General features: G+C 42.3%; 1 protein-coding gene across 1 annotated transcript in view; it reads right to left on the minus strand.

The window, feature by feature from the left end:
- Positions 1–3,406: 3,406 nt before the first annotated feature.
- The window catches only part of LOC119417335 (glutathione synthetase-like), a 17,790-nt gene continuing 10,310 nt past the window's right edge, over positions 3,407–10,886 (minus strand). The window contains exons 2-8 of the mRNA XM_037684542.1: positions 10,675–10,755; positions 10,371–10,448; positions 10,194–10,263; positions 5,105–5,299; positions 4,950–5,031; positions 4,601–4,822; positions 3,407–3,546 (exon numbers count right to left, since the gene is read on the minus strand). Of these exons, the coding sequence (XP_037540470.1) occupies positions 3,407–3,546; positions 4,601–4,822; positions 4,950–5,031; positions 5,105–5,299; positions 10,194–10,263; positions 10,371–10,448; positions 10,675–10,755 (868 nt within the window). The remainder of the gene's footprint in view (positions 3,547–4,600; positions 4,823–4,949; positions 5,032–5,104; positions 5,300–10,193; positions 10,264–10,370; positions 10,449–10,674; positions 10,756–10,886) is intronic.

Below are 10,886 nucleotides of genomic sequence, written 5' to 3' on the forward strand. Positions count from 1 at the left end.
ATTAACATTTTAATCAATGAATTACAATTTTACAATAGTTGTCAGGCTACAATCAACTCAGTTATCAGGTACTTGGTTGCCATAAAAAAACGACAAATACAACAATTATATTCAGGTCTCTGTTGTAAATGAGTCCGCGTGACTCAATGGGACGAACCTGTTTAAATAAAGGTTGAATTAATATCTTCTATAGAAATGAACAATTCATCCAGATGATCTGAGGTAAGATGGAGCAGATCTGAACTGCATGGAGGACAAGGTGGAGCATTCTCATGCAGAGAACATCAGAAACAGCTTTATAACAGGAGTTACTCTGATCTTTTTTTTTAATGTGTGTAACGTTATAAAACACTGACATGGCTATATTGATCATTATATTGCATACATTTTTTTTTCTAACAAATATGTGTTTGCAGTCTCGTTTCCTTCTAAAATTTGATGATAAATGTATCAACCGCCTCTAAAAATGCTTTGATAAAATGCATAGTCTGTGAAATAATCAGTAATCAGTTTGAGCTGATATGTTAGATGATATGTTAAGTAACATATCATCTAACATATCATTTAACATATGCACCTAACATATCACCTTAAAAATACACAGCACGCTACATACACACTTTACATAGACACATAAACATATTTTTTTACATATTTTTTCAAGTAGGTATCTCTGCAGACAAATTCGGAACGCATGAACATATTTTTGGCACTAATGGAGAACCCCACACTTTATAAAGCAAATTCCAGCTAACCAAAGAGCGCTGCATGAGTTTCTGATGACTTCGTAAATAGTGAGTGGCCATTTTGTCCGTTTAGATTAGAATAAAGTAGAACTTGTTTATCAATGCTCTTATATTTACAAAAACGGGACAAATACGTAATAAATGCATGGACAAATTTATTTTAACCGTTTTACATACTCGACGGTTAGGGTTTAGCTAAGCGGTAAAAGTTAAAGTAGCATGTGTAAAGACATTTATTGATAAAGAAATATTCACAATCTTGTAAAAATGTAACGAATTGTGTGAACAGTAAAGCAAGGTTGTTTTTATTGCAAGTAAAATATCAACTATGTACCACCAGCCTTAAAAAACAACATGTAGCTACAAATATTTAACGATGCCTTTCACAATACAGTACAGTATTCTGATGCATGCTCAATAATCCAGGTAGAAAAATCTAAAACAGTTAAATCTGGTCCTCTGGACATTCAAAAAAACCCAAAACAAAGCAAATCAACAAAAAAAATGTAGAAACGTTTCGTCTCTCATCCGAGAGACTTCCTCAGTCTGAGGTGCTGTATTCAGCTCAGTCTCTTAAATAGCACCGTCTCAGGGTGGATCAACCAGTTTTGCTGCTGACAACCAAAACCAACTGATCACATGCTCAAGAAGGACCATCAGCCTAACAATGGATCATTAGCACACTGATGGCTGTTTACTATTCACAGAGGGCTGAGTGATACTAGCAATCACAGCATTGTAAGAGGGGGACAGTTGAACCCGGAGGCCTCCACCCCTGTTTAATGATGGACGATTTCTTTTCACAAAGATGGCCTCCTTTACTCCTCTCTCAAACCATCGTTCCTCTCTGTCCAGGATGTGAACATCTTCATCCCTGAAAGAGTGACCGCTGGCCTGGAGATGAGTGTAGACCGCAGAGTCCTGGCCTGATGATGTTGATCTTCTGTGCTGGTCCATCCTTTTGGCCAGTGGCTGTTTAGTTTCCCCGATGTAAGACTGATCACCCTCCTGACACTGAACAGCATACACAACATTACTCTGTTTGTGCCGGGGGACTGGATCTTTGGGATGAACCAGTCTTTGCCGTAATGTATTTTGGGGTTTAAAAGCCACTGGGACGTTATGTTTAGAAAATAAACGTCTCAGTTTCTCTGATACTCCCTCAACATATGGAATGACCACTGGTCTGGGTCCAATAAAATAGAATATTTGAAAGGAAGGAGACATAAATATTAAATTTTAGAGGGTAAATAGAGGAAAAAAGTTTTAAGAATTTTCCTTTCAGTTGAGTATATTAGTGTTTTTTATATATTTATTCCTGCTGACTGAGACAGCTCATCAATAACGTACCACAACTAATAAAAATGTAGTTTAAATATTTATCCATCCTTCAAAACACACACAAATCGTTGTCAGCATTAATTACAGTGTCTTGTAATAGTATCCGTCCATCTTGATATTCTCTCCGTTTGCCTTACAACTTGGAATTTAATTCAAAATTGTATTTGATTAAAAGCAATAATTAAAAAAAATACATTGGATTAATTAAGTGAAACATATTGTTTTAACTCCTCCCTGGGCTGCCACCTTACCGTGGTGGAGGGGTTTGAGTGTCCCAATGATCCTAGGAGCTATGCTGTCAGGAGCTTCATGCCCCAGGGTCACCCAAGGCAGACAGGTCATAAGTGCCCCTCAATAGGTGTCCCCATTGAGTTTGTCGATTCCTACAAATATTTGGGTATCTTGGTCGACTCGCATCTCCCTCTTAAACTTCACGTGGAAAACCTAGTAGGAAACTGAAAGTTAAACTGGGTTTCTTTTTCAGAAATACTGTAGATCCTGGTTAACTCTGAACGCCAGGAAACACCTTGTAACTGCAACTTTCCTTCCCTCCATTGACTATGGTGATATTATTTACATGAACGCTCCTACAAGCACCCTGCAGATGTTGGATGCTGCCTATCATGGTGCGCCAAGTTTCATAACTGGCTGTAACTATCGTACCCACCATTGCACCCTGTGTGGTTAACTGGACATCATTAACTTCACACAGACTCTCTCACTGGTACATTTTCATCTTTAAATCACTCCTTGGTCTGCTGCCTTCATACATCTCCTCCTACATGTCTCTGCGTGAGTGCAGCTACAGCGTGCGCTTTCAGGACAAGATTACATGCAGTGTTCCCTCAGTGAGAACTGAACTAGGCAAAAGGGCCTTCTCCTACTCCGCTCTTGTTTCCTGGAATATCTTGCAAAAAGGTTTGAAGCTCTCGACCTTGACCTCTCTACGTGGCTTCAAACATCTAGGTTCCTAGCAAAAATCAATGCAGACAAGTTCCTGTATATCTAGATGTTTTTTCGTTACTTTTCCTTTTAATTGTCCTTTTAATTACCATTTTATTTTCATTTGTTAAAAAAAATTAAATTTGTACGCATTCTTTATGATCATCTATTGTTGTCGTTGTTGTCCACTGTAGTCATCACTCTTTGTTATGATTCAGGTTTCTCTTGTAAATGAGTCCCCGAGGCTCAATGGGACTAACCTGTATAAATAAAGGTTGATTGAATGAAAAAGGTGAGGGACCAGACAAAGTGCAACCGAAAGACCCCTTATAATGAGAAAAATAAATGGAAGCACTGTTCCCTCGCCCGGACATGGGTCACCGGGGTCCCACTCTGGAGCTGGGCCTGAAGATGGGGCACGCTGGTGAGTGCCTGGTGGCCAGGCTCTCACCCATGGAGCCCGGCCGGGCACAGTCCAAAGCGGAGACGTGGGTCCCCCTTCCCATGGGCTCACCACCTGTGGGAGAGGCCAAAGGGGGTCGGGTGAAATGTGGGATGGGTGGTGGTCGAAGGCAAGGACTTTGGAGGTCTGATCCTCAGTTACAGAAGCTGGCTTATGGGACAGACATGGAATGCCACCTCTCTGGTGGGAAGGAGCCTGATTTGGTGTATGAGGTTCTGGTTAGAAATACTAGGACTCATCTCGACGCACAACTCTGGTTCTGGAACCAGTTTCCTTGAGAGAGGTTGGACACTCTTCCCCTCTGAAATTGCCCCTGGTGAGAGGAGCTGAGCAGGAGTGGGCATACTTGTTGCCCCCCATCTTGGTGCCTGTGCATTGGGGTTCACCCCGGTGAATGAGAGGAGGTCCTGCCCCAAGTGGAGGAGTTTAAGTAATTGGAGTCTTGTTCACGATTGAGGGAAAAATGGAGCGAGAGATCAATACGTGGGTAGGTGCTGCATTTGCAGTGAAGCGGGCGGTGTATCGGTCTGTTGTGGTGAAGAGAGAGCTGAGTCAAAAGGCAAAGTTTTCAATTTACCGGTCGATCTACGTTCCTACCCTCATCTATGGTCATGAGCTTTGGGTTGTGACCGAAAGAACAAGATCACAGATCTAAGCGACCAAAATAAGTTTTCTCCGCAGGGACTCTCCCTTAGAGATGGGGTGAGAAGCTCGGTCATCCGGGAGGGACTCGGAGTAGAGCTGCTGCTTCACCACGTCGGGAGGAGCCAGTTGAGGTGGCTTGGGCATCTAGTTAAGATGCCTCCTGGACGTCTCCCTGGTTACGTACTCTGGACACGTTCCACTGGGAGGAGACCCAGAGGAAGACCCAGGACACACTGAAGGGACTATGTTTCTCAGCTGGCCTGGGAACGCCTTGGGATTCCTCCAGAGGAGCTGGCCCAGGTGGCTGGGGAGAGGGAAGTCTGGGTCTCCATATTTAGACTACTACTCTGTGACCTGACCCTGGATAAGCGGAAGAAAATGGATGGCTGGATGGATGAATATTGTTTTCAGTGATTCTAAAAAACAAACGAACAGATAGTCTTTAACAGTCAAAGCTACAGACAAATGAGAGCAGGGAGAGGAGCGTTGGCATACCTCACATACACTCCATACATCCCCAGTTCATTGACACAGCTGCTGATTTCCAGGGGAGCATCTCGCCGCAGTAAGTAGTTCTGTACGGAAGCAGGAAAGATTTTATCCATCAGGATGTAGGCTGCTCGCTCCGAGCTTCCCTTCACTCGGTTCAGCACCTGGAAGAGCTCTGACCCGTACAGGTTGTTTCCTACAATGTTAAGATATTAAGGAAGTGAGGACGAGCCTTTACAGGCAATGGGTTACTTTTGCAAATGCACTAAACCACGATCCGATCAAAGCAGCAGAATATTTGTGAGTCAAGCTTCTTCTTGTACCTCCTCCTTCTCGTTGAGGTTTCAGAACAAACTGGTCTGGTTCTGCCAAAGCCATCGCTACTGATTTATCACCATCTGGTCCCTGAAGGTAACAACCAAAATAACAAAAGTCCATAATGAATCTCTTTAATGTTGAATTTCTGACAGTTTCTCACCATGTCCAGAGTGTAGAGGCCAACGAACGTCGCCCTGAGCTGCTCCACGACCTGAGGCTGGTCTGGGAAGAATTTCTCCAGAACTCCAGGTTTGGCCAGAACCTGCTGGACCTTCTTGGTTCCCACCAGGTGAGTGTGGATATCAGGACACTTCGCAGCCAGAGAGCGCTCCATCATAAGACGAGCGTCCCAGCACTACAGTTTACAAACAAATATATTTCTGCACCTTTTTGCATCATAGATTGCATACTTTAAATTCATTTTCTGTCCATACATTCTGTACATGCATACTTTTCAAATATATTCTGTTCATTTAAAAATCTATACGGTTTAAATGTTGTCCCTAGTTTATTCAGTTCATGACTTCAGACACAAGCACTGCATGCTTTTTTCAGTGAGCAAATGACCCTCAGAGCAGAAGCAGTTTGTTTTACTTTAAATGGGGGGCGAAATAAAAGACCAAAAAGGTTAGGACCAATTTAGAGTTATTGTGAGGATTGTGTTCCTTTGGGTTTGTCTCCCTCGTGGTTTGTTCTTGCTCTCCTGTGTCTCCCTCACGTAATCAGTTCTTACCTTCACCACCTGTTGCCCTTCCCAGGTGTCATTTGGCTGTCATTAACATTCCTATTTAAGTCTGCATCTCTGTGTTCCTTGTTGTCTGGGCATTTTCCTGTCTACCTCATGTTCTGTCTTCCCTCCATGTCCCCAGCATCAAGTAAGTTTGCTGCCTTGTCAGCTTTTTGTTTTTCCAAGTCTTCGTGGTCTGCCTGCACTTGGGTTCAACATCCAATTCACCAGAATGCGAAAGAATCCAGCAGGCTGCCCAATCCTGGCTGCGCCGCTCCATAAGATGAGCAGCACCTCCGTAGCGTGACGCGCAGCTTCGTGGCCACTGTAGCCACCTCCAGTGACCCATTGGCTAGGTGGGTTGCCACAAAAAAAAAAAAAAATTTTGGACGAGTTTTAGCAGCTGCCTGGATTGGTGGATTCCCCTGGAATTTCCGCCACGGTAAACGCGGTGGACGCCTGATGAGGCTGAAAGCCTTTTTGTCACGATGCAATGGTTCCCAGCCAGTTCCTGGGGTGTTTCCTGAGGTGTTTTTGCCTTGGTGTTTTCTGGAGCCGGTGGATGCTTGCCTGGTTTGTGTTGTTGGTGCGGATGTCCCCCGGCGTCAGCGCCCCTGCCCACCCCGGCTCAGCAAGGGGCGGAGCGAACCCACTGAACCTGAGAAAGCTAAGTCGGACCCTCCCTCAGCACAACAACCCCGCTCCAGCTCCAGCCAGGATCAGCTTGGTGAACACCAGATTGCTGGTCAATAAAACTTCCATCCTGTGGGATTTCTTCAGCTCACGTAATCTGGACTGCCTACAGAGAATTGGCTGAGTGAGGCTGAGTCAGCTGCTCTGTCGGAGCTTTTACCAACGAGCTGCTCTTACTTTAACTCTCCACGATCATTGGGCCGGGGAGGAGGAACTGCAGCCGTGTATAAAGATGTTTTTAGTTGTAAACAGTGTTTCACCAGCTTTGAGCTGACCACCTTTGAAGTGGGTCGTTCTGACCCGACACTCTGCTGTCATCTACTGCGCACCCAAATATAATAAGGATTTTATTAGTGACTTTTCAGACTTTCTTTCTGAAATAGTGACTGGATATGATCATCTCCTTATTATTGGTGATTTTAAAATCCACATTTGTTGCCCAGACAAACCTGTGGTAAAAGGATTTTTAATTCGTATCGACTCTTAATTTGGTGCATTCTGTGTCTGGACCTACACACAATAAAGGTCACACTCTATATCTTGTGCTCTCTTTGGGATTACCTGTGTCTAATCTGGAAATTCATGACTCTATAATCTCTGATCATATGCCTATAACATTCTCACATATGCTTCTGTTAAAACTCACACTCCTGCTCAGAGCTCTCGGATTATTAACCCCTCCAATGCTGGCCAGTTCACTGAGGTTTTCTGCCAGCTCTGTCCACCTGCCTCAACTGATGCTGAGGATCTGAGTTCTTGACTCCACTCATCCTGTCTGACTGTGTTGGATACCGTGGCTCCTTTAAAGACCAAACAGCCTGGATTTAAACGTGAACCATGGCTTCAGAACAGCACGGATCGAGCTGTCAGACAGGAATGTCGCAGAACAGAACGCAGGTGGAGAAAGGACAAGCTGCAGGCGTCCCTTCAATTTTTTAAAGACTGTTGGCGCAGTTACTAGGACACAGTTAAAGCAGCCAAAAAGGACTATTTTTCCACGTGTTCTTTTTAGTATGACTGTTTTCTTAACTCTCCACAGACTGCTGGTTTTGAAGCATCTACTCAGTTGTGCAATAATTTATGCAGTTTTTTATTAAGGTTACCTCTATAAGGGCTTCCATCTTATGCACAAACTCTAACCCCTCTGTGTGTGTTCCCTGCTCTGCTGCTTTCAGTCAGTTTGAGCTGGTGACTGTGTCATTTTTAGAGGACATGGTTGCTCAGATTAAGCCTTCTGGTTCTCCATGTGGTGATCTTCCACCACGCTTTCTTAAAGAGGTTTTCCCTTGTTTTAAACACTTGGTTCTTGTCCTTTTTAACAGTAGTTTGTTATCTGGAGTAGTCCCTGCTAATTTTAAACATGATGTTGTGCAGCCCCTGATAAAGAAATCTGGTCTTGATTCCACTGTGTTGGGGAATTTTAGGCCCATCTATCTCCAAGCTTCCCCTCCTGTCAAAAATCTTGGAGAAAATTGTTTATGCTCAGTTAAAATCCTTCCTGGATGAACATAACATCATGGATGTTTTCCAGTCTGGATTTAAAACTCTCCACAGCACAGTCAGCTCTGCTGAGTTTTTTAACGACATCCTCCTGGCATGTGACTTGGGTGATCATGTGATCCTTGTTTTACTGGACTTAACTGCTGCGTTTGACACAGTGGACCACAGCATTTTATTGTCATGTCTTCAGCACCAAGTAGGCATTGGTGGGACTGCTCTGGAGTGGTTGGGGTCCTATCTGGCAGACAGAACATTTTGTGTAAAAATTGCTGGGTATGAATCCTTTTCTGCTCCTGTGTCATGTGGGGTACCTCAGGGATCAATTTTAGGGCCTTTGCTTTTTTCTTTATATCTGTTTCCTCTAGGATCGATTTTTAGAAAACACGGCATCTCCTTTCACTGTTACGCTAATGATTGCTAAATCTATGTGCCTTTCGGCAAGTTGATCCCTGTTCCATTAAACCTCTTTTATCGTGTCTCGAGGATCTTAAAGTTTGGATGGCCCAAAACTTCCTGCATTTTAATGAAAAAAAGACAAAGGTACTTGTTTATGGACCTAGTGGAGCTTGTTCGAGCCCTCCAGTCGATTTAACCCCCCTGACGATGTACCTAAAGTCTAGAGTTACAAATCTTGGTTTTAAGATGGACAGTGATTTTAAACTTGACAGTCAAATAAGGGCCACAATAAAGTCTGGTTTTTATCATCTGAGAAAATTGGCAAAAGTAAAATCTATTCTTTCAAGGCAACAGTTTGAAACGGTAATCCATGCCTTCATTTCATCAAGGCTGGATTACTGTAATTCTCTCTATCTCGGAGTCAGCCAGTCCTCACTTGCACGTCTGCAGCTGGTGCAAAATGCTGTTGCACGTTTCTTAACTGGAACACGTAAAAGAGAGCACATCACACCTGTCCTGGCTTCTCTCCACTGGCTGCCCGTGTATTTTAGAGTTCATTTTAAAATTCTTTTGTTTGTTTTTAAGGTTTTAAACAGCCTTGCCCCCCCCCCCCCCCCCCCCTTTATTTAACAGAGCTTCTACACCATTACATTCCACATCAGTCACTCAGGTCTGCTGATCGGCTGCTTCTGGTCATTCCCAAGAGTAAGAGGGAGCTTCGAGGAGACAGGGCCTTCTCTGTTAGTGCCTCTAAGTTATGGAAAGCTCTGCCTTTGCACACTTGACAGGCCCCCTCACTGTCCATTTTTAAAACCCATCTGAAAACTCATCTCTACTCATTGGACTTCAACCCAACTGAGATTTGATTTTACTTCATTTTTATTGGTATTGATTTTATCTGTTTAACTCGTCCTTTTGTTGTGTTTTAAATTGAGTTTTTAGTTCATTGCTTGGCTTTGTAGCTTTGTTTTTATGCTCGCTTTTCTTGTTTTTAACTGATGTTCAGCACTTTGTTTCAGCTGTGGCTGTGTTAAAGCGCTTTATAAATAAAAGTTGATGATGATGATGATGATGATGATGATGATTATGATGAATCAGCTATTCAATTAAAATTTGATCAGTAGTTTATTAGGCAGTAGTTTTTAGTTACTTAATCCTCATTCATTTTGTATTTTAAGACGATTAGCTAAATCATTAACAATTACTCATTTAGTAACATCCAAACATTAATCAATAATTAGATATTTATGGGTAACTATGCACATTGTAGTCCCTTATTGTAAAGACAACTTGTGGACAGTTTTAATTACGCATGACCTATTTGATCACTCACACACGTGTCTGCTGCCTACAAAGATTATCAGGGTGTTGAAATATATTTTTATCTTACTTGGATGTGTGACTGTTTGTATTTTATACCTTGCATTTTTATGTCATAACTGTATGTGTTGAGACAAGGCAGAGTTTCTGTTTCGAAGTTTTGTTTCAGGTAGGAAGAAATTCTTAGTCGCACGCCTGTCTTTCTCACAACAGACAAAACACCAGGGTTCGAAACATTTTTTACAACATTAAGTTTGTGTCAGAGAGCTGGTCACATGATGGACAACAGGGATTTCCCATAGTTTGTTGATGACAGCCACTTCCTGGAGGTGTGGCCAGTTGAAGAAAATGTGTGTTTGTTACCTGGAGTTCTGCGCCATTTTAAGAGATGCAGCCTCCTAGTGTCCAGCGCTGTATTGAATTTTGTGTTTTACATGTGTCTAAAATAAACCTTTTTAAATTGAGCAATTTGCTTTTCCGGAGTCTGCTTCAGATCATTTGGAGAACACATTTTAACAGTTTAACAGTTGAATTTAGCTAACTCTTTCACTTGTTTGCACCTGTTAATGGGTAAACTCGGCAATTAGAACAAAAAACTAAAAAGAGTTCAAACCTGTTCAGAAATGTAATTCTGGGGCATGAAACCATGCCTGAAGTAGACCACTGCGACCTCAGTGCCATCGCTGAAATAAGAATAAATGTACATTTACATGTACATTTAGTATTAATGGCAACATTAATTCAAAAAGAACATTAACAATTTATGTAAAAATGACAGAAAGAGACCTACACAAATAGCCTCTTGTCCTGATCAAGGGATCCAGTTTTTGCAACATCACCAAACCGTTTTCTTAGTGTTGGAATGTCTCTAAAAAACAGGATGCAAATATATAAAAACAGATATTACACCGCTCACAGTAACAATTACTCAACCAGACACTGCTCATGGGTTTTGCACAAAAGAAAATCATACAAAGAGATAAAAGTGTCCATTTGTTCAGAGACAGAGTGGAAACAAAAGCCGGAACGACTATGATTTATAAAGCAGATATATTATTCTTTTACATTAATAAATCATCCAAACTAACTCTTACCTTTTCCAAAGTTCGCTCTCAATGAAGCGCTGATCAAAAATATTCGTCTGGACCTCCTCCACCAAGAACAAGACAGCCGCTCTGAAATGACAGCCATCAAATAAATCTGAACATCAGTGAAGTCGTGGCAGAAACTGGAGATGATGAACCAGAAAGTGTCCTCATGGCAAAATGGGCCCCCGGCAAATATAATCACTAAAAGATTTAAACTC

This window comes from Nematolebias whitei, chromosome 11 (assembly GCF_014905685.2).
Source record: "Nematolebias whitei isolate Nwh7 chromosome 11, NemWhi1, whole genome shotgun sequence".
NCBI classification, from domain to species: Eukaryota; Metazoa; Chordata; class Actinopteri; order Cyprinodontiformes; family Rivulidae; genus Nematolebias; species Nematolebias whitei.